The 23,177-nt window shown below is 58.0% G+C and overlaps 2 protein-coding genes across 3 annotated transcripts; one reads left to right on the top strand and one right to left on the bottom strand.

The window, feature by feature from the left end:
- Window positions 1-634: 634 nt before the first annotated feature.
- On the bottom strand, window positions 635-13,936 carry HGS (hepatocyte growth factor-regulated tyrosine kinase substrate). Its single transcript, XM_068531703.1, has 22 exons — window positions 13,825-13,936; window positions 12,269-12,353; window positions 11,870-11,945; window positions 11,405-11,497; window positions 9,804-9,927; window positions 8,636-8,688; window positions 8,149-8,217; window positions 7,348-7,472; window positions 6,233-6,311; window positions 6,068-6,166; window positions 5,884-5,979; window positions 5,180-5,218; window positions 4,962-5,102; window positions 4,802-4,861; window positions 4,071-4,281; window positions 3,546-3,718; window positions 3,331-3,471; window positions 3,071-3,248; window positions 2,217-2,350; window positions 2,012-2,131; window positions 1,747-1,836; window positions 635-1,327 (listed from the first exon to the last, which is right to left on the bottom strand). The coding sequence occupies exons 1-22, from the start codon at window positions 13,859-13,861 to the stop codon at window positions 1,217-1,219; spliced, it is 2,334 nt and encodes a 777-aa protein (XP_068387804.1). The 5' UTR covers window positions 13,862-13,936; the 3' UTR covers window positions 635-1,216.
- Window positions 13,937-14,096: 160 nt separating this feature from the next.
- Window positions 14,097-16,582, top strand: ARL16 (ARF like GTPase 16). Of its 2 annotated transcripts, XM_068530367.1 has the most exons (5): window positions 14,097-14,206; window positions 14,382-14,440; window positions 15,080-15,193; window positions 15,778-15,893; window positions 16,042-16,582. In XM_068530367.1, exons 1-5 carry the CDS (start codon window positions 14,146-14,148, stop codon window positions 16,211-16,213), a joined length of 522 nt encoding a protein of 173 aa, XP_068386468.1. In that variant the 5' UTR covers window positions 14,097-14,145; the 3' UTR covers window positions 16,214-16,582. The 2 variants fall into 2 exon arrangements, with proteins under 2 accessions (XP_068386468.1, XP_068386469.1); XM_068530368.1 differs by lacking the exon at window positions 14,382-14,440 and having other exon boundaries at window positions 14,123-14,186.
- Window positions 16,583-23,177: the final 6,595 nt, after the last annotated feature.

Here is a 23,177-nt window from a genome sequence, read left to right as displayed (position 1 = left end):
TAGTCCAGCTCCTAAACATCTGGCATATGGGGTATCCCCAGCCCTTCGGGTCCTGAGGCCTTTGCTCTTTAGATGCAACAGAGAGCATTCCCCCTCGCTGCTGTCCCAGACGCCACAGATGATGTCCTAAGAGCCCAGGCAGAACAGCCCTGACTTTAGGTCAGAGCAAGGAGGCAGGGCTGCCCTCTGCCCAGCACCTCTGTGATTCTGGCCATTCCTTGGACCTGAGCTCTGTGCCTATTAAACTAGTCTATTCCTTCACAGACAAGCTAACATGGGGGTCACCCAAGAGGTTTGCCCAAAGTCTGTGAAATGTTCTGAATCCTGAATGCAAGAGGCTGTGAGTCTGCGTTGTCTTAAATGTTTTCTTCTAGGCTACGACTCTTAACTGGCATCCCAGACTCAGACTGGAGTCAGGGCAGCACAGGGCTGGGTGGAGAGAGGACAGCTCCGCAGTGCTCAGTCTCAGGGAGGAGGACAGCAGATCTCAAGGCCGAGCAGCATCCACCAGCTGAGACTCCTGTGGAGCTGGGCCTGGGGCGAGGGGCAGCTGGCCTGTGGGGAGGCACCTTATACACCCCTGTCCACAGCTGTACCAGCTGCCCAGCACCTTCTCTCTGTGCAGACACCCAAATACTTGTTGAAAGACATTTTATTATCACTGTTCCATTCTGTCTACTCAGGGCACTGGATGAGATGACGGCTCAGAAGCAGAGAAGCTGGAGACAGGCCCCACCCTTCCTGTGAGGGCCAGAAGCACCCCTGCTGACAGCCTGCAGGGGAGGACTCCGGGGAGCACTCACGCTAGTCACAGGCCACAGGCCCTAAGGTCTCCTGGGTGGGAACGGGAAGGCATGAGCTGTGTGGGGCAGAGACCCCACTCCACCTGGCCCTCTCGGGACCCGACGTGCTGGGCTGGGGGCTTCCTCTCAGAGAAAGTCCTTCCCTTCCACCCTCCCCCCCGAGGCCCAGCCCTGGGGAGAGGAGTCAGACACCAACTCAAGAAGACAGGGACAAGGATGGGGCCTGGGGGGACGAGGAGCCAGCAGGCGAGGACAGAGAAGGGCCAGGGTGAAGGGCCACCCCGCCCGCGCAGAGCAGGGACACTACACGCAGAGGGAAGAGAGCGAGGCAGGAGGATGACGCTAGTTAGAGACGGAGGCGGTGGTTTTGGAGAACCGTAGTGTTACTCTGGATGGGGAGCTCCCAGCCGGGGTCAGTCAAACGAGATGAGCTGGGTTTCACTGCCCTGTGGCGGCGGCCCCTGTGGCGGCGGCTGCTGGGCCACTGGGGGCTGCTGCTGGGGAGGGCCGCTAGAGGGTGCCATCTGTGGGGGGGGGACACACATGGACCATGGGTCTGTCCTCCCTCCCCAGGCCCCAGCCTCCCCACCCTATACCGGCTCCTCTCCAGAACACGCCACATCCCAGCCTCGCCCTGGTACTCAGGCCCCTCGAGCCCACCCTCCCGACTCCCTGCCCTCTTCCTGTCCCCAGCAGAGCCCAGACCCCAGGTGTTCCCGATTCATGTCTGTGGACCTGAGATGACGTGACCTTGGGCTTTTAAGTAAATGCGTGGTTTGGCACCTGTAGGTGTTGCTAAGTGTCTGTCCTGGTCCTGCCCGCAGAGCAGCCATCCTGCCCCGCGCTGGCTGCACTTCCCAGGGCAGCCCCGCTGCCGAGGGGGGTCCAGAGCAAAACCTGTCCCCTGTCATGACCCACGGTGGTGGCCCCGGGAGAGGCTCACCTGCGGGTACACGGGCTGCTGCCCTGAGATGTAGGGCTGCTGCGGGGGCGGCAGAGGTGCGTCTTGGCCGGGGAGGGTGGGCATGAGATTCTGTGGAGGATAAAACAACCCCACACTGAGAAAGGAGCTCTGTAACCAGATAAACGCCAACCAGCGAGGAGAGCGCAGTGGAGGGGACGTGGGGCGGTGAGCAGAGGGTGGAGCCTGCCCAGCACTGCCCCCCCCCCCCCCGCCCCTCCTATCCGATGCCCCCACGGCCTCTCACCTGCATGCCGTAAGGCTGGTAGCCCATGGACACTGACTGGCTCCCCATGTAGCCCATGGTGCTGGACTGTGGAGGCTGGGAGATGGCCGGGAGGCTCTGTGGGGCCTGGGAAGCCACGTTCTGTGGAGGGGAGGAGGCAGTGGGAGAAGGCTGAGCCCAGGTGCCCCAGCGGCCTTGTGGGGGAGGGGGCGGCCTCCCCTCCTACCTGATAGCCCTGCGTGGGAGTGGGCTGGTAGGATGAGTAGGCTGGGCTGGTAGTGGGCCCGGCGGGGCCCTGAGGGGCTGCCTGCGTGCCAGCGGCCCCTGCTGGGTACATGTAAGCGCTCACCATGCTGGGATCTGGAGGAAAAGAGGAAAGAGCTCACCACCCCGATGTGGGGAGGACAGCGGGGGCCCTCCTCTGACTTTTCCTTCTCTTTATGACTTTTGGAGCCAAGTTTGTGTTTCACATTCTCACAAAACGACAGTAAGTGAAATCAACAAAGATAGGAAAGGACCCCCGGAATGTCACGCTCTCCGAAGACCAGTCACACCCAAACTGAGGGATTTTCTGCAAGACGACGGGCCACTGCTCTTTGGGAAGTCAGTGTTACAGAATGCCAGGGCAGACCAAGGAACATTCTAGATTAAAGGAGGTGAGAGAAGCAGGACAGCTAAACACGTGATGGGTTTCCTGTTGGCACAAACGGGGTACTGGGACCGTGTGGGAGCTGAGCCGGCTATGGACACAGTCACAACACGGCCTCAGATCCCTTGGTCCGGCATCTGTACCCAGGCCGTGGGGAGCATCCTGGTTTAGCAAATGCACCGAGGCCTCTAGGAGTAAAGGGCGTCATGCCTGCCATGCACCCTAAATCGGGTCAGAAGAGAGTGTGTGGAGAGAGGGCAAGTGCTGACAAGGAAATGTCTGGACATCTGAAAAATTCTTTGTACCATTCTGCCAACTGTTTTGTAACTCTGAAATCACACTAAAATAATAAAAGAAGAAAGGGGTAGTGGTCCGGGGCTCATCCGGGCTGTTGGCCCTCCGCCCGCCCCCCTGCCCCCCCACCCCGTTACCTGCTGCGGCCCCGGGCATACTGGGGTAGGGGCCGCTGGTGGCTGGGGCCGGCTGGCTCATGTACATGGTGTGCATGGGAGAGCCCTCCACTGAGCCTGCCGGGCTGAAGGTCCCCGCAAAGCTTGCCGGGCCAGAGGGCTGGTACAGCACGCCCCCTGCTGCGGGCATGGCCTGGAGCTGGGGATAGAGAGACGGCTTTCAGGGCAGTTCTCGGTCTCCAGGGTGCCCGGAGGGAGTGGGACGTGTGGTGGGCACGTGCCTGGGCGTAGGGCAGGGAGAAGGCTGGCATCTGGGCCCGCATCTGGATGGTCTGCTTCTGCTGCTCCAGGCGCATCTGCCGCTCCTTCTCCTGCTCCTGCAGGCGCTGGATGGCCAGCTGCCGCTGCACCTCCAGGTACTCCTGTGGGCCATGAGGCAGCCGTCAGGGCTGGCTTTGCCCCCCACACCCGCAGGGCTGGGCCGCCGCTGCCGCACCTGCTTCTTCTGCCGCATGATCTCCAGCTTCTGGGCCAGCTGGATCTGGCGCTGGCGCTCGGCCTCCTCGGCTGCGCGGCGCAGCTTCTCCCGGTGCTCCTCCCGCAGGGCACTGAGTGCCCCCCGGGCGTCACGGATCTGCGCCAGCTTGTCCTGCAGCCCCTCGTAGTACACTGTGGGGAGGGGGCAGAGCGGGGGCCTTGGCAGTGGCTCCCCAGCTGAGCGCCTGTCAACAGGGCGCAGCTGGCATAAGGGCTCCAGGGTGGGAGGGCGCGCACGCACACGTGCATGCACGCATGCACACACTTCCTCCACCTGACTGTCCGGCGCTCAGTGGGACGTTTCCTGCCACTGGGACTATGTCTTGTAGAACCCAAGGTCCCTCAGGGCAGCCCTGCCCACACGACCCCAGGCCTGATGACGCCTGGCCGAGGGCACCCACTGCCCCGAGGGGATGTGGCCAGCCCCTGACGGGAGCCCCCGTGGCCCCGGAGGGACGCCCGGGAGGGTGTGTGCGGCACCTACGCCTGCGCTCATCCAGCTGGTTGAGCAGCTCGAGCAGCTGGGGGTGCATGCTGTTGATGGACTGGAAAAGGGACAGCACGGCCGAGTCGTTGGTGATGCTGCGGCCCCGCACGTGGTTGCTCTTCATGCGGTTGACAAAGGTGGTGACGGCATTCTGCAGGGCTTTCAGGAACTGCGTGTGGCTCTCCTCCGACTCCCCGTTCTGGTATTGCTGCCGGGGCACAGGGGGTCTGGCTGAGTGCCTCCTTCGCCCCCAGGCCCCCGAGCAGGGGCAGGGACCCACCATCTGGCTATGCTGGCCGCTGAGCTCCGAGACTGCTGCACATCTGACTTGGTCCTCCCGGTGGGTCTGCAAGGGGCACCCTCAGCACCCGGTTCACACGTGAGGAAACTAAGGCCCAGGGAGACTTGGGTTTTGCCCAGAGCTGCAGTGTGGCCGAGACCAGGCTGTCCTGGCCCTAGCCTCTTACTCCACTGGGCACCAAAGTGCAGAGCCCCAGAATATTCCAATCCATTCAGGGTAGGCCGCGAGTAGCCAGCGGGTAGCCGAGCTCTGGCCCACAGCCAGCCCAGGGAGGTTCAACGGAGAGCCATGAGCCGCAATGGCCTGCCTCCAGAAAGTCACTGCGGGCACAGCTCGGCCCTCCTGACAGGTGCCTGGGCGGGGCCTAGCACACTGCGCTCCGGGAGGCCAAGTATGCCCCCAGCCTGAGGAGGGAGCCATGGCTTACCTCACTAAACGGGCCTCCGGCCGGATTTACAGGCTGAGGGTCTGTCTCCGGGAGGGAAGTCTGGAAGACACCAGAGAGTGACTGGGACTCCACCCCTGGCCTGTCCTGGCGGCCCCCTCCCAAGGGACCATGGCCAGGAGCCTGAGAGCAGCCCCCTTACCTCCACACTGGCAGGGGCTGTGTGTCCCTCCCCGGGCTGGGCGGCGGGCTCCGTCAGAGGCACCGGTGCAGATGGCGTGGGGCTCTTCCGAGCCTCCTCCTGCTTCTTCTCCCAGTAGTTCCGGTTGAGGTACCGGGCGAGCTGCACAGGCAAGAGGCGGTCACTCCCGAGGGCCAGGAGGCAGCAAGGGGAAAGCGCCACACACAGGGTGTCCTCACCTCGGGGTCGATGTCTTCAGCCAGAGGCGCCGATGAGTTCTGGGGAGACGGGGGGGGGCGTGTGAGGCGTCATAGGCCGGAGCAGCATCAACCCTAGCCATCGCTCAGGAGGCCTGGATGACGCAGCCGTGACAGTGGACCCTAAAGGCTGGCCAAAGCCAGTCCGAGCCCCAAGGGGCTCCAAAACCGTAGACAGGGTGCAGCGTGGTGCCCCACCAGCCCTCCCACGAACCACAGGAACAGGTGGGCAGGTGGCATGGCTGCTCTCAGCCCCACCCACAGAGCCCTGCGGAGTTTGCAAGTGACTTTCTACACCTTTTCTCCCGCCTGCCACCCACCCTCTTTTTACAAAGAGAACTGAGGCCAAAGAGAGGCTGGGTCCATCCCCAAAAAGCAGACCTGTGACGGCCCCACTGAGAGCTAGAAAAACGCAGAGCACCTTTGATCCCAGGGGTTCTCACCTCCTCCTGCTCTGGGGGGCATGGAAGAGACCAGGGTCTAGACAGTGAGAACTCCAGCCTTTACAGTGCCCTCTATCCCACAGGGGTCCCGACCAGGGAGCTGAGACCCGCGGGCGCCAGGCCACACCCTGCCCCTGCCCATGAGACATGTGCCTCCGGGTTGGGGCACCACCCCCCCGCCTCCCCACCCCACCATGGGAAGGGGGTCTAAGCCAGTGGGGCCAAGCCGGAGGGCGGGCTCACCACGGGCGAAGAGTACAGGCTGCTGGCGGGGGGCGCTGACGAGGCCACAGGTGTGGGCTCCGCTTTGGGGTACGCGGCATAGGCCGACTTCTGTCTCTGCAGGAGAACCAGGAGGAGAGTGTTGCGAGGGTGCCCCTGGACTCCCCTGGCACCCCCAGACTCAGCGAGGCCACCCCCGGCTCACCATCCTCTCCTTCTCCTCAGCCTCGGACTGTGACAGGGCCAGGGCCAGCTGCAGCTCCTCCTCCTCCTGCAGGGCCGTCTCATCCCTCTTGGGGGGCAGCTGAGGATGACAGGGCAGGGTGAGCCGGGCCCACGGGCGAGGCACCCCCGCAGGCCCGGGCAGTACCTGGGACTGCTGCGACAGGGGGCTGGTCAGGTACTCCGGGGGCAGCTCCGTCGTCGAGGCAGCCTTTCCCTCCGCTTTCCTGGAGGAGACAGGATGCTGTACGTCATCGGACACTGTGCCCCTGGCCCCCCACAAGTTCTCAGGACACAGCCTGGGGCTTCCCTCCGACATCCCCACAGAAGGAAGACGGGTGTTCCACAGACCATGTTCCAGAGAAAAGCTGGACCCTCAAACCAGCTGTCACCTCTGGGCTATGGAGCCCTGGGCAAGTCACCGGCCTAAGCTACAGCTCCCCCTCCTGCAAATGGGGCTCAAACACCCACCAGCCTGTGGCTTTCCACAGAAAAGGACCTCCCGGTGGAGCAGCCTGCAGACACCACTTCACCAAGGGATCAGATTCCGTCACTGATGCTGGGACAGATGGACAGCACAGGCTCCCAGGCCAGCCGCACAGAACCTGTCTCTAACCACGAGGAAACCTTGGACCCAAACCCAGAGACGTGCCACAACAGCCTAGACCCCTTAGCAACGTCCTCGTCACAAAAAATGAAGCAGCTGAAACATGCCGGGTTAGGGAGCTGATGGGGTGGCCGGGTCCTGACAGGACAAAACCGCCACAGGACGTTACTGGGACACGGGAACCCTGGACAGGGATTGGGGAGTAGGTGTCAGAACCACACCGATGCCAAATGCCCCAACTCGACAGCCGGCAGCAGTCACATGGGGCAAGTTCCTCCCGGGAAGCGCACGTAGGAGGTCGAGGCGAGAGGACAGGGTGCCTGCAGCTCGCTCTCAACTGGTCCAGGACACAACGTGCATGTGTGTGGACACGCAGGCAGATGCGGGGAGGGCAGGTGTGATGGAGTCAATGGGGCCAAAGGACCCAGGCTGTGGGAGGGGCAGGGTGTGTGGTCTCCAGACCGTTCCTGCATCTCTTCTCTAAGTGTCACTCCCAGACTAAGACGTTACAAAAACAAACCTGAGCAATTGGCCAGCAGGTCTCAGAGCCGGGGACCCTGCCGGGCTCTGTCCAAGTATGCCGCTCCCCCACCCCCCCCCCGCCCCCTGATTACCAAGGTAGAAGCTGGCTCTGCTCAGTGTCCGAGGGGACTTACTTGTTGAGCTGCTCGTAGCAGGGCTCGCACACACGCACCTCCTTCTCAATGCCAAACTTGGGGATGGTGGAATACTTGGAGGAGCATTTGCCGCAGAAGATCTGGCCGCATGCCCGGCAGTGGTGCTGCGACACGGGACAGGTCAGGGCAGCCTGGCCGGCCACCGCTCACGCCCACCCCCCGCCCAGCACCGCCCACTGCAGGACGCGCCAGACCGGGTGTCCCAGGCCAGGGTGGGCAGAAGGCGAGCCCAGGAGGCCACAAAGGCCCTGGGGGAACAGGGTGCACTTGCAAGCTCTCAACTGTAGCCTCCACTTTGAGGAAAAGAAGTCAAATTAAGAAGAAAAATTCACAAAAAACATGCATGAATTGTCCTGATAAACGAGTTTTGCTGGACGGTGAGTCCGGTGAGTCTGCTCAGATGCCCCAGGCCCCAGCCTTTGCCACGGCCAGCCTGGGCTTCGGTGGGAAGAGGGAGGGTCCAAGCTGCACAGGCCAAGTCAGCTGAAGAGACTCGGCCAAGGGGCTATTGGCCGAGGCAATGCAGACCCAAACCCCCAGCCCCGGGCGTGGGGTATACTCCTGTTCCCAGAGGGGTGCAGCCTCGCCCGAACTTCACCTGACAGCACTGACCATCAGACACCAACCCTAGGTGACCACACTCCCCACACCGCCAGGTCCCAGCCAAGAGAGAAAGGCCCGTGTGTGGGTGCAGTGGCCTTGTGATGACAGCAGGTGGCCTGGGGTCTGCCCCGGCCAGGCGTGGAGAGCCAGGTCCCTCCCCAAGGCGGGTGCACTCACCTTGCGGGTCATGACCCCGAACTGCACCCGGCACCGGTGGCACTCCTCAGCATCCACCCAGTCGGGGGCCTGGGGACAGGCAGAGTCGGGTCACATAGTCCCTGCCCTCCCTGCCGATCCCCGCTTCCCACAGGTGTGTGCAGGGGACTGGGGCCAACTCACTGCAGACATGACTCGAGGAAGGATCCCCCTCCAAAACAGTCTTTCTTTCTTTCTAAAGACCTGACAACAAGACTTCCCACAGCTTTGGGGATATATAAGTATTTGTCTTCATGGCTGTGGGAACCACAGCCCTAAGGCACCTTGAACTGGGTTCCTGTCTCAACCTGCAGACACAACTGCATATTCTACTGAAAAAAGTCAAGCTTTCTCGTTTTCCAGACAGATCAGCAGCTCACCTGCTGCCAACAAGCCCAGATCCCAGGGCTTCCCTTCTGCCATCTCAAAGCAGCCTAACTCCTAGACCTCCAGCACCCCGTGAACTCACTCTCTCCGCCGCAAACATGGCATCGCTCTCCTTGAACTCTGGGAAGACGTGTCCTGGAGAAAGAAGGCCGCTGTTACCGCCAAGTGCTGCCCTAGTGGGCAAGGCCCACAGCCTCACCTGCCCGAACCCATCTGCCCTGAGGCCTCCAGAGCCACATCCTAGCTCTTGGCATCTGCCTCCCCAGACAGACAGAAGAGGCCCAGAGCCCCCGGGCAGCAGGCACGGTGACCCCACAATGGGCAAGGGCGCCTTGGGGCACAGCTCAGCCGGCCCGCCCCCCAGCTGGGGTGGCTCCCCACAGGCCGCTCTGTCCTAGGGACCACACACAGAGCCAGGCGTTGCTCCCACCTCATCAAGGCCTCATAGACACTCCCCAGTCCATCTGGCTCCTGGTCCTGCACCCCAGCCAAGCATGCTTCCCAGAGCTCTTAAAGTTGGAGTTCCTAAGCTGTTTTTTGAGACATGGACCCCTTGGGAATCCCATAAAAAGCTTTGTTTTTGTTTTTGTTTTTGGCCATGCCGTGTGGCTTATGGGGATCTTAGTTCCCCAACCAGGGATCTACCCCGGCCCCCAGCAGTGAAAGCCTGGAATCTTAACCACTGAATCGGCAGGGAATTCCCCCCCGTAAAGCTTTGGACGTTCTCTCCCGTGTATAACGTCCAGGGATTGAGAGCTTGAGGCCAGCTCACCAACCTCATCACAGTGTCTGCACGGTCCTGCCCACCCCACGGCCAGCAGGCACTGCCTCTGCTCCCACTCCATGCCTCATCTTCAGGGCCAGAGGACCTGCCCTCCTCCCCCGCAGCACAGGTGAGAGAGGCCCCAGCCCAGCCCTCTCATTCCATGCCTGGCGAGAGCACCAGCAAATCCTCCAAACAAGGCCTGAATCCACCACCCTCCTTGCCAAAGCCCACCACCTCTCCACTGGCACCGCAACAGCCAGGAGGAACGCACAGTGGGCCTTAAGAAGCACACCTCGGCTGCCAGACCCTCACTTACAACTCTCCAGGGGTTTCCACTGTGCCCAGAGCACAGTGCTACCCCCACCGCGCAAGGGGCGGGCACAGCCGCCCTTGGGCCCCCCTTGTGCAGGGCAGCCCCTCAACTCCTGGTGGCATGTCCCAAGCCTGGCACTGGACGCTCCTGCTCCCCACTACCCTGACTCACCTTCCACCTTCATGATCTGGTACGTGTCCTGAACGACCTTGTATTTGGGCTCGTTCCGGAACGCATGTGCCCAGGCCTGAATCAGGTACAGGATCTTGTTTCGGACGTTTACTTCCACCTGCCTCTGTGGAGAAGGGAGGAAAGAAGATAAGAACCTTGGGAGAGGCAGCTGCCAAAGAGACATCTCAGCATGAAAAAGCAGCTGGCAAGACCCCAACACTCCGAGCAACTGGAACTGGCAGAGGTGGGGCGGGTCCCCCAAGTGGGGCACCAGGGCCATGTAGTGACCCAGGCCTCCTTTAGGGAGCGCTACCCCCAAGGACAAATCCATTGCACCTGTCTGCCCACTCAGGACCTGGACTTATCTTTAACCGCCTAGGTGAAGCTGCGCATCCCTCAGGTGGAGGCTCTCCAACCCCTACTGCCCCATAACTACCTGTCTCTCCCCACCCCATCCCCGTGCCCTACAGGACCCTGACCGCCTAGCGAGCTCCTCAGCCTGTAACCCACTCTGGTGCCGGCTAAGGCCAGCCTCTAACAGGCAAAGCCAATCAGGCCTGGGCTGAGGAAGTAGATGCACGGTCGGCTGGCCCCCTCCTTCCAGTCATAGGCAGCGCGGGCAGGCAGGGGAGTGGCTCCAGAAAGTTCCCCACATACAGAGCCACCACCACCAACAAGCTAAAGCACAGACAATCACATTTCTAGAGCTCTCTCAGGATCCTATCCACACACAATGCTCAGGATGGTGGGTCAAGAAAGCTGCTTCAAGACACCAAGCACAGCTCACGTGCCAGGGTTCCCGCTCTTCCCTGTAATCGGGGTCCAGTCAGTGGACCTCTTTCCAGGTAGCCCTGCCCCTGTGAGGACTCAGACCATGTGCAGTGTGAACAGGACACGATTGTGCCAGGACAAGGAGGGCGGGTTCTAACTCCTCTGCTGCCACCCAGGCCAGAGCAGGGGCTGGACAAGTCACCAGTCAGGGCTTTGGAGAAGCCCCGCCGTCAGCTCAGCCCCAGACGGGCTCCTGGCTGTGAGGCCCACAGGTGCCCAAAGGGCCCAGGCCACAGTGGCGGCGGAGTCGGTGCTGGGGCTTCACTCCTTGGTTGCCACCCAGGGCAGCCTCAGCTCCGTGGGATGCCCCTCACCCATGGAGGGGCCGGGGGCCGTAAAACCCATGGCCCTGGCGTCCCTGCTCTGCTGTTGCTGTTCCCCAACTCTCCCGCCACACTCATGTGCCTCCCTGCTCAGAATTCTACCCAAGCCCTTTGGGGACCCCAGGCCTCCACTTACATCCTCTGCCCATGGCACACAGCTCCCTCCCCACCTTCTCCACTGCTCAGTGAGCATCCCCTGCCCTTCAAGACTCAGCTCCTGCCCCCCAGGAAGCCTTCCCAACTTTGCAGAAGGAGTGGGGTCTCTTCCACACCCCCAGACGCAGCCCCGCTGACTTCTGGGAAGGCCTGACCTCACCAGGCAGGGACCACGAACACTCGCCTTCCAGCCCTCCAGCACCTGGCACTGTTCCCACCAGCAAAGCCCCAAGAAGCCCGTGGGGTGGCGCACCCCAGTCTGGGCCTCTCTGCTCCCCGCAGAGTACCCACCTTCAGCAGCTCCTTCAGCTCCTCCATGGTCTGCTTGTTCGCCACCTCATCATGAACTGTCTGGCCACAGTTCTTCACCACGGACTCCATGACCTGCAGACCCCAAGGAGAGGTAGACTTGAGTCTCAGGTCAGGGCAGGAACTCCCCGTCCTGGACGGGCCCACCTCCCCATAAGAAGGCGGGCCTCAACAGGGCCCTCAGGCCACCTAGCCGGACAAGAAAGCCCGCGTTACAGCCTCTGAGGCAGGAAGCAGCCAGGGCTACACCTGCTTCTTCTAACTCTGTGTTTTATCACCAAGGACAGACACTGGAGTCACCCGCAGGGCCCACACGTGTCAGCCTCAGGTGGAACAGCTGAGGCATTGCTCCCAGCCCTGCCCCACGGCCCCAGTGCCTCCACTTCTGGCGGTACGCCCATCCCTGCCATCCCCACCAGTGCCACCTGGAGTACAGGGTCTGATTACCTCTAGGGCATACAAGGCCACGTGGGGATTCTTGTCGTTGACTTTCTTCTTGATGGAGCTCACTGCATATTTTGCTCTAACAGAAAAAAGCATTGATAAAAGCAGAAAGAGAAGACGAGAAAGAAAACAGCCTCTAAAACTGAGAAAAGCCCAGCCACCATCTGGTCCCTGAGATACCCCCCAGGCAAATGTCCAGGTAACTGTGCCCTCCCAAGCTGTACACAGAAAGTCCTTTAATCGTCCCAAGATCTCAAAAACCCCAGCACACAGACCACACAGTCCTTCACCAGGGCCTAACATGGCCGGCTTCCATCCGGGCAGGATCTTGGAAGATGAGCGGGCACCAAGCAACCCTAGTCCACTGGGTGGCCACCCCATTGCTTTTGAGGGAGCACTTACTGTGTGTCCCCCTGGCGGATCAGGTCACAGATCTGGAGGATGGACTCCCAGTCGGTCTCCAGAAGAAGCTGGCTGGTCGCTTTGTCTAAGGCAGAAACGCAGGGGCTCATCCTGCTCTGTGATTCCCCAGGTGGCCCCCCAGCTCAGCAACAGGCAGGAGGGACTGCCCCCTTCCCATTTTAGACATTTGGACCAAACAGAAAACTACTGAAAATGCTCCTGACACCTGACAATAACCATGAAAGCAGTGTCCTTCCTGAAAGACAGACAAACAGCTCGGAAAATAACAATGGAGAACGCTGTTGTGAGCTTTTTACATGCCAAGTGCTGTTCCAAACACTTTACGTGAACTCACTCAATTCTCACACAACCTTAAGAGTTAGGCGGTATTTCCACCCTCTCTGCAGACAGAGAAACTGAAACAGAGAGGTGAGGTCACTGCCTGAAGTCACACAGCTTGTTGGGGCAGAGCCAGAATTCAACACTATGCTCAGCTGCTTCTCAACAAAGAGAAATCTGCTGCCTCATCCCTCAGAGTCCCTAGTTTTTCGTAACCTATTTGATTAGCTCTCAGCTGAGGCATGGCTGGAGAGACATGCAGCAGAGACCCCAGTCCTCTGTTTCAAGTGTTTTGTGGGGCGCAGACAGGATTCACCCGCCAAGGATTCTCCAACTACCACCTCTAGTCTATGTCACTGTGGCCTCAGACAGATGTGCTGCTCAGGGGTTGCTCTCCAGCCCAGCCAGCACCATATTCCTTGGAGTTGTACAAATGGTCAACATGGATCTGGGAGTAACTTCTGGACTGACCACTGAAGGGCTGAACAACCTCATAAGCTGAGTTCCTCGGCCTGTATGTTCAATGAGCAAGGAAGGCACCTCATCTGAGGTCCCTCCGAAACCATATTCAAGGAATAAGGAGGGCAGGCTCCAGCTGACCATTCCAGTACCCAGAGCACCGATCCCAAACACAGAGCACACATGGTTTCATGGAGGGGTGGGGGCTCGCCCATAAAAATCGATTTTCCTTTCTAAAATCTGTGACCTCCAGGAGGCTCAGAAGGATCAGCTATCCACCCCAGAAAACAGAGGAAACGCCTTCCTACCCCTGGGCGCTTCCGGGAGCCCAGTGGGGACACAGGGCGCAGGTCTGGGTCCCTGGGGAAGCAGCGCTCCAAAGAGCTTGGCAGGTCCTACAGAGGACATTGCTGGCTCCACCCTCTGGGGCCCATGTATGGGTCAGAACTCCCAAATCCCACGCAACCTAGGTTTTGGTGGGGAGAGTCTACTGAGATTTTACTATTTCACTGAGTCACCCGTTTTCGTGACTCAGGACGTGAGGCCTGCTCGGCCAGACGCTGGTGGTCGTTTCCCCAAGGCTCCTGGCCCGTCGTCTCCTGCGCGGACCCTCATTCACTCGGCCGGCTCCGGGCCCGCGCCCCGGACCGCCGGCCCTGCGTCGCCTGCGCGCCCGCCCAGGGCCTGGGTGGCGCGGCGGTCGCCCCGGAGCGCTGGGGCCGGGGGGCTTTCGCTCCGGGGGGCGGGGGCCGCGTTACCTAGGAGACGCTCGAAGGTGCCGCTGCCGCGCCCCATGGCGACCCAGGAACCCGACCTGACGCCGCGACTCTCTCCACTGCGAGCCGGCGCGCCCCCGACTTCCGCTTCCGCCTGCCGCCTCGGGTGCGCGCACGCGCACGTTCGCTGGCCTGCCCGCGAGCCGCGGGGAGGCGGGCCTTTCCGCTCGCCCCAGACGCTGGGCGCAGATTGGGCCGCGCCCACTGAGACGGTAAGCGCCGAGAACCAATGAGCAGCCCGGGGGTGAGGCCTGGCGTCGCCCGGACGCCGAGCCACGGGTGTAGAGAGGAGCGGGGAGTGGGATGTGTCTCCTGCTCGGGGCCACGGGTGTGGGGAAGACGCTGTTGGTGAAACGCTTGCAGACTATCCTTCCTCGCCGGGTGGAGGGGATGGGGGTCCGGAGGGGCCTGGGGGTCCGGGGGTCGCTGGTGGCGAGCGGGGTGGGGGGCGCCCGGGCGGGGGGCGGGGTGCCCGGGGCGGGGTCTGGCCTGCGCTCCCTTCTCGGCCCCGCTCGGAGGAGACCTTGACTACCTCGCACAGCTGAGCTCCCGGGATGGGAAGGGCGACCTGGGCGATCTTCCCCCTACGCGGCCCACGGTAGGCGTCCGGCCTTTTGCAGGTTTAGGAGAGGCGGGTCTCCTTGTGGTTAGCAGAGCAATTTGGGTTCCTTTTTTTTTTTTTTTTTTTTTTTGGGTAATATTTATTTATTTGGTTGCGGCAGGCGGGCTCCTTAGTTGCGGCATGCATGTGGGATCTAGTTCCCTGACCAGGGATCGAACCCAGGCCTCCTGCATTGGGAGCCCGGAGTCTTCACCACTGTGCCCCCAGGGAAGTCCCTGGGTTCCTTTAAATGGAAGCTGGGGTCTGGCGGGTCAGTGTGTTCAGTACAGACTTCAGGAGGTGGTGTCGCCGTGGGGAGCCCCCGGACAGAGTCCCAGGGGATCCGGAGCCTCCCGCCCCTCACCACTGGTCGGACTGCATTTGCTGCTCTCTGCACAGGGCGAATCTCTCTGGTGGGCATTGGTGCCCTGGCCACAGCCAGCCCTGAGGGTTCTGGACGCCTGGGAGCATCTTCAGGCCTTCTCCCTTACGGGTTCCGCCTTAGGGCCTAAACACTTGAGAAGACCTATGCTGGGGGTTAGGTTGCAGTGTAAAGGGCTGGGCACGTTGCTATCCAGGAGTTCCGTGTGGGAAAGCACTTGTGGTGGTCTCTGTGCATCCTGGTTTTTTCCACAGGTGGGTACCAACCTAACGGACATCGTGGCTCAGAGAAGGATCACCATCCGGGAGCTGGGGGGGTGCATGGGCCCCATCTGGTCCAGTTACTATGGAAACTGTCATTCTCTGCTGGTAGGTCGTAGTCTTTTGAACTTCCTTTGGGGAAGTATGTCCCTATTCCAGCGTTGTCTAGTCCCCAGTTTCACTTTGTGTGGGATAGAGTTTGGTTTCCTGGGCAACTGTGCGAGTCAAGGAAACAGGGTCCAGACTAGAGTTGCTTCCTTCTGGGACCCCAGCCTGATCCCTAGGGCTCCTGAGCCCAGGCTAATGTGAAAACTCACAGAAGGCTTGCTGAGGGCAGTGTTCCTTTTCTGCAGGTAACTGTGCCATCCACTCACTGCCTTATTGCCCTGGGTGTGTTTTTACGTTTTATGTTTGAATTCTATATCCCCTGGTTCGCCCCATCCTGGCAAGGCCTGTGCCCCAAATTCTAGGACCCGTCCTTGGAAAAGTAATGGCCACACAAGTAGAGACTTCCGCGTAGGTGGAAGCAGATAACACCGGTTCTTCTTGCACAGCTCGCTCCCCTCTGCTCCTGCCTTTCCGGAAATCTTTCTTGCTCTTCCTGAGCCAGGCGCGTGATGCGAGGAGAGGAGGTTTGGCAGGGATGGTGTTCCATCGCAGGGGGGTCCTAATTTCCATTTACTTCTTTGTAGTTCATGGTGGATGCCTCTAACCCCACCCAGCTCTCTGCATCCTGTGTGCAGCTCCTGGGTCTCCTTTCGGCAGAACAACTTGCAGAAGCATCGGTTCTGATTCTCTTCAATAAAATGTACGTGTCTGTGAGCTGAGAGGGAACGTGGGGGTGCCCCAGGGCGGAGCTCCTGTGGAGTGTAGCCAGGAGGGTGGCTCGTTGGGGTGGGGGTGGGGGGCGGTGCAGCAATGGCAGCCCAGTCTGACAGGTATTGCTTTCACTCCAGTGACCTGCCCTGTTACATGACCATAGAAGAGATAAAGTCGTTAATCAGGCTCCCGGACCTCATTGCTTGTGCCAAGCAGAACATCACCACGGTAGAAATCAGTGCCTGGAAAGGCACTGGCTTGTCAGAAGTGCTGCGCTGGCTCGAGGACACCCACAGAACGAATGGTTGACTGCAGGGCGGAGAAGCATGGCTGGCCCGCTCTGTGGCAAGAAGGCAGAAGCAGCACTGCTTGGCCTCTGGCCATCTGCTGCTTTTATAAGGGCAGGATAAGCCCTAGAAGATGGGGTTCTGTGCTGAGTTGCAGTGATGGGTAAACTGAGGCACCCAGGTTATAGAATTCCTGACATCTGCCCTCCGGCTCCAGCACTGGGAGAGGAGGACAGGCCTGCCAGGTGGCTTGTGTCCTACACCATCCTGAGATGGTTCTAGGGGATTTGTTCCCCTCCCCCCAGGAGAGCTGCTCTCTCAACTCTGACACAAGCTCCAACCTGTTGAGTTTCTGATACCTTGACAATATAAGGAAGCTTGTGGGAAAACACCTATTGCTTGGTGCATTTGTTTCCTAGGGCCTCTGTAACAAATCGCCACAAATGGCTTGCAGCAGCATAAACTTACGTTCACGGTGCTGGAAGCCAGAAGTGTGGAGGCTCTGAGGGAGAATCCGTTCCCTGCTTCTAGTGGCTGCTGGTGCCGCTTGGAGTTGTTGGCTTGTGTCTCGCAGAACTTGAATCTCCTCTGCCTCTGTCTTCACGTGGTGTTCTCTCCTCTTTTCATAAGGAGGATGTAGGGCCCACCCTAAATCCAAGATGATTTCATCTCAAGATCCACAGTTACATGTGCAAAGATCCTTTTTCCAAAGGTCACCTTTGCACGTTCCGGGGGTTACAACTTGGACGTATCTTTTGGGGCCACTATTAAACCTACTGCAGTCTGGTAAGAAACCCTCTGCTTCTGTGTGTGGTTGTGAATTTCCTACAACAGCTTCCTCTGTCTCAGCTGGTGGTCTAGCTCATTGGGCCATCGGCCCAGGCCCTCAGCCTCCTCGCGGTTTCCAGTTGGTCACTCTGCAGGGGTGAGGGGAGCTCTGTTCTACAGAGGCTGTAAATGGCGCCCCGAGAAAGCTCTGTATGGCCTGCAGGGCAGTGCGGTCTCAAGTCTTCCTTTCCCTGCTGAAACGATAGGCCTCCCAGTTCAGTGCTGCCGCTCCCTGGGAAGGTTCTCAATTGGCTCTTGGATGTACAGGGCCAGTGCCACCTTCTTAGGCAGACCACGTAGATGCCAGTGGTCCCCCTCCGTGGTGGGTCTGTGGAGATTTCACAGGACCCACAGTGACTGGCTGGCAGATGTCCCCCAATCTCAGGGTACCGAGGAGAGCGTCGCCAGACCTTGAAGTGTCAACCATTCATGGGCCACGTGCCTAATTCACCTTTTGGCTTGATGCAGGTGTGTTTTAACAAAGCATTTTAGTATTTTCCAAATGAGGCTGGTACAGGTGGCACTGTTGATGCCCTCTGAGGGCTTTTGGAAGGCCGGCATGGCCCCCATTGGTCTCATGGGGACCCAGGGCCCCAGCACCCCTGGGTCTCTCTAGGGCGGGAACAGTTCACACCAGCCTGCCTCGGCCACCCCTGTGGTTGTGCCTTTTCCCCAGCCACTCTGACCCCAGGGCCAGACATCCAGGCCCAGAGGGGACAGGCAGGGCCACATCTGTACTCCAGGAGATTGGCCTGAGGGGTCTGGGCTCCCGTTGCCCTGTGTCCTCGACCCGCTCCTACTTCCCTAAGTGCTCTGAGAAGCGGCTCTCGGTTGGAGTAAATGTCCTCCGTGAAGAGATCCTGGAGCTGGCCAGGTGATCCTGAAGAGCCCTGAAAACAGTTTTCCCAAGACCTGCAGGACAGAGCAGCTGGTTTTTGGAGGGGGTGACTGGCTGGACGGCTCAGTCTGAGGCCATGGAACGGTGCTCTGCGGTGCCCATAACAGCTGAACACAGGTGCAGCGGTGGTTTGGAGCCCCAGTGGGGACCGCTCTGTGACTGTGACCCTGGAGGGGGTGCTGGCCACCTGGAACCTGTCTTTTCCCTTCTGGGATGAAGCGAGGTTCTGAGCAGAGGCTGTCTGGGACCTGAGAATCTGGTGAGGGGCGGGGCACTCTCCCTGGAGAACGTGCCACCTGCACACACTCCCCATTCGCCCAGGTTACAGGGTGAGCTTCTGAATGCCGGGGTCCTGTGAGGCCCCCCAACACCACCCCCAAGGTTGGCTGTCGGAGGGGCCCATCCATCCTCGGTGTCCCCGTTCTCAGAATTGCCTACAGAGCTTGGCAACATGGTGGCTGGACAGCCCCAGAGCTGCTGACGTGGCCTAGGTGCTGCTGGGGCCTTGCCACCCACCCTGGTGGCTCCTGGACTCGGCCATGCTCTGGCTGCCCCCAGCCCTCCTTTCCTTCTGCCAAGCCTCCCACAGGGCTTCCTCTCCTCCCCTTCCGTGCCCTCCCGTCCCCACAAGCCCCTGCTCAGTGTTTCCATCAGGTTTTCCCCCACCCCCACTCTGGTCAGCTGTGGGTAGAGAGCTCCAGGTCAGCCAGGGCTTCAGTTCCCACCAAGCCTTGCTTCAAACTGCTAACGTGCCAGAAATGACACGTAAATTCCACCTTCCATGTCCTCCACTGAGGGTCCTGGGGATTGTGCCAGAGAGCAGGAAAAAACCAAAACGGCTCAGGTAGAGACACAGGTCGGGGGAGAGACGGACCTGGGATTTCCAGGTCCCTGCTACGAGCAAAGGCCACAAATTTCAGGAGAGATAGTTCTGAACGGCCCCATCCAGTGATGGAAATGCCCACTGGCCCTTGGAAAAGCCATTGAGCCTGCATCTCCGAGTTTCCAAGTATGGACTCAAGCCACGGAGTGAGTGACGCCTGGGAATAATGTGCTGCTCAGATCTGCTGGGTTTTATTACCAAGAAAAAAGGGTGTTTCAACTAGGGGAGGAGACTGCCTTGCTCTATGGCTCCTAAGCTGACATGCAGAACAGGCCACCCTGAACGACAGCCTCACGTGCAAACCAGCAGGCTCCCTGTTAGCGCACCTTATAAACTGGTGTGTTGGGTGGAGCGGACACACCTGCCCCTGCTGTTGGGTTCCTCTGCTGTTCTTGGTCTGGGCCGAGTGAGTGCCAGATCTAAAAGAAGGAGCAGCAGAGCTAAGTGGCCCTAAGAGGGAGGAGCTCTGTTCCCACACACACACACCCCGAAGCTGGGGCAAGTACTCCATCCAGTGGGAGGGAAAGTAGCAGCCGTGGTACTTGCCTGCACAGCCCACCGTGGACCCCCAAATTCCATGTGGATGCCACAGGGCCCTCTGAACTCAGTACTGACGTCTCAAAAGTGCGGATGCCGCCACCTGGTGTCTGTGTTCCCAGACTGGCTTGGGGGGTGCAAGAGTCCCCCAGGTATCAGCCAGGACCAAAGCAAAGACCGCCTCCTGCTGGCCCCAGGCCCAGAGCAGGCCTGGAGCACTAGTGCTGTCACGTGCAAGTGCCGGTTGGCTTGCCCTTCTCTGTGGCCTGAGGCCTTCAATGCCACTGGATACAATTATGCTTAAAGATGCCCAGATGTTTAAAAACGTATGGAATTTATATATGAAACAGAAACATGTATTATGTATAAAAATAGATTCTTCTTATTATGCAAAATTATTATGGGACTTCCCTGGTGGCGCAGTGGTTAAGAATCCGCCTGCCAATGCAGTGGACACGGGTTCGATCCCTGGTCCGGAAAGTTCCCACATGCCACAGAGCAACTAAGCCCACGCACCACAACTACTGAGCCTGCGCTCTAGAGCCCACGAGCCACAACTACTGAAGCCCACGTGCTCTAAAGCCCATGCGTCGCAACTACTGAAGTCCGCACACTAGGGCCTGTGCTCCGCAACAAGAGAAGCCACTGCAATGAGAAGCCCGTGCACCGCATTGAAGAGTAGCCCCTGCTCGCCACAACTAGAGAAAGCCCATGTGCAGCAACAAAGACCCAATGCGGCCAAAAATAAAAAATAAAAAAATTAAAAATAATTATATATTTATATGAAATTTATATACATTATATTTGTATAAAATATAAATATAAAACAATATGTTTAAGATAATTCACTTGCTCACCTGTTAAAATTAAGTAAAAGAAAATCGTTTTAAAATATCAGTAAAATTAGGGGAATTCCCTGGCGGTCCAGCAGTTAGGACTCCGTGCTTTCACTGCAGAGGGCCCAGGTTCAATCCCTGGTCCGGGAAACTAAGATCCTGCAAGACACGTGGCATGGCCAAAAAAAATAAATCAGTAAAATTAGATAATTTAGTGAATTGTGAATTTCATTCACAAAGTGATAGTTTTTTAATATTTAGGAGTAAACTGTCAAGAAATGTAAAGGACACATATGAAGGAAACCACAAACTAGCAGCAAGGAACAGAAAAGATTTATATACACAGTGGTTCTTAACTGGGGCAGTTTGGCCACCAGTGGACAGTCTGGAAATATTTTGGATGGTACAGCTGCAGGGTAGGGGCTGTGCTCCAGCATCTATATGTATCTATAAATATAGAGAGAGGGAGAAAGAATGAAATTCATTTTAAGGAACTACCTCGGGACTTCCCTGGTGGTGCAGTGGTTTGGAATCCGCCTGCCAATGCAGGGGACACAGGTTCGAGCCCTGGTCTGGGAAGATCCCACATTCCGCAGAGCAACTAAGCCCATGTGCCACAATTACTGAGCCTGTGCTCTAGAGCCCGCGAGCCACAACTACTGAAGCCCGCGTGCCACAACTACTGAAGCCCACACGCTCTAGAGCCTGTGCTCTGCAACAAGAGAAGCCACCACAAGGAGAAGCCCATGCACTGCAACGAAGAGTAGCCCCTGCTTGATGCAACTAGAGAAGGCCTACGCACAGCAATGAAGACCCAATGCAACCAAAAATAAATAAATAAAAAATAAGTTGAAAAAAATTTAAAAAATAAGAAAAAATTTTTAAAAGGAACTAGCTCATGTGATTTTGGAGCCTGGCAAGTCCAAAATCTGCAGGATGGGCAGCAGGCTGGTGACCTGGGTTGGTGGTATATTTCCAGTCTGAAGGCCGTCTAGGGCAGATTCCTTCTTGCTTTGAGGGGGAGGTTAGTCTTTTCTATTAAGCTCTTCAACTGATTGGATGAAGCCCACCCACCTGTATTATGGAGGGTAATCTGCCCTACTCATAAGGTCTACTGATGTAAATGTTAATCTCATCTAAAAAACACCTTCACAGAAACATCTAGAATAATGTCTGTCCCATGGTGGACATGAAAGTGAGTTCCTTGGTCTGAAGAAGTGATGGTCTGCTGTCCAAATTGGTGCAATATCTTCTGTTGTGATTCTTTCGTAGTATTCTGAGCATTTGCATCTCACCAGGGCAGCAAAGCACAGTCCAGAGTTGGCGCCTCTTCATGTCAGGACCCCCTGTAGCCCCAGGCTTCTGGCATCAGTCTGACTTGCCCCCTATGCTCAGGGCCTGCCCACTAGGGCACCTGCTGTGCAGCCATCTGTGGTCTCGGTGTCTCACGTTGGCAGACAGGACAGTTGTTACTGACATTTTGGGCCTCAGAGGGCCAAGAGGACTACAGGCACCTCAGAGATACTGTGGGTTCCTGTCCAGACCACCACAATAAAGCGAATATCATAATAAAGCGAGCCACACAAGTATTTTGGTTCCCCAGTGCATAAGTTTGAAATACTGTGAGAATTACCAAAATCTGACACAGAGACATGGAAGTGAGCAAATGCTGTTGGAAAAATGGCATCCATAAACTTGCTTGACACAGGGTTATAACAAACCTTCAATTTGTAAAAAACACATTATCTACAAAGCATAATAAAATGAGGTCTGCCTGTATGTCTAGATTCAGCCCATCTCTGCGTTGCTGCAGTGCCCCATGTCCACAGATTTCATGGGCCCAGGTGGCCATCTCACGGAAGCACGTGGGGATAGCTTGTCAGTTCCAGTCATCTTCCAAACCTGGAAAGGGGTTCTTCTGATGGACACTAATATGTCCTACTCTAATGTGCCCCTCAAATTCCCACAGTGATTTCCACAGGGCTGTGCCCCAAATGGGCATCCTTTAATAAGCCAGGTTTCCACTGCCCTCCTGCCTGACCATATAGCCAGGCCACTGGCCACTACCCATGAGTCAGTAACAACTCAAGCATATGGGCTTTTACCACTGCTCAGTTCTTCCATCATTGTTAGAAAAACTGCATGCAATTCAGCCCAAACGAGCTGGTCCATTTTCACCTTCTTCAGTTAGTCTCTATTCTCTGGTCTTTATGTAGCAGCTTTCCAAACGAGATGTTGTGCATTCACCTTGGAACTGCCGTCCAGAAACCAAACAGCTCTTTGTTGGTCAGTCGAGAGCTGTTGATAGGGCACTGTCCAAGTGAAGGTAGAATCCAGCACTTCCTCATGCAGTTCCAGAGTCAGTGCTAGGGGCAAAAGAGGCTTCCTGCCTCTTACACCTCCTTGCTTTCCCCAGGCAGCTTGGTCTGGTATAAACCATTTCCACTTTCATATTTATATGGAACCCTTCTGGGGACTGCCATCCCCATTAAAGTGTTTCTCTGACGTCGTCCTAGACATCATAGCTTTGTCAGAGCTTAAGATCATCTTATGTCCTTCAGTCATTGGGGTAGCTCCAGTTAATGTCAGGTGGCAAGGTGGTAAACCTTGAGGGGGGTAAACCCCCCTCAAGTGGAAGTTCTCCTGTCCAAAGTCCCAGCAGCCGTCACTGGGGGGTGCTTACAGGCTCTCACCCTCCACACAGGGCCACCGCACAGAGAATCTGTCCCTGACTAGCACCCCAGCTTCTACCCCCGCACTGTGTGGGCTCAGCCAACCTTACCGGTTCCCATTTAGCATGTCCTGAAAGGCAGTTACATGCCTTCTGTTTTATAAGACTAGGTGGGGGGAATGTCCCCCAGGCAGGTACAATGTCCGTCCCCATAATACAATCAGGTAAAACAGATGCAACCACCTCACTCAATGCCTGTTCACACATGCCAATTCTACACACCTTTCCCTTACTTCCATGAACTCTTACATGCCTAACTGTGGCCTCCGGTGT

Source organism: Eschrichtius robustus, chromosome 20 (assembly GCF_028021215.1).
Source record: "Eschrichtius robustus isolate mEscRob2 chromosome 20, mEscRob2.pri, whole genome shotgun sequence".
NCBI lineage: Eukaryota > Metazoa > Chordata > Mammalia > Artiodactyla > Eschrichtiidae > Eschrichtius > Eschrichtius robustus.
Note: the sequence above shows the minus strand (reverse complement) of the source record. Positions and strands in the feature narration are given on the sequence as shown.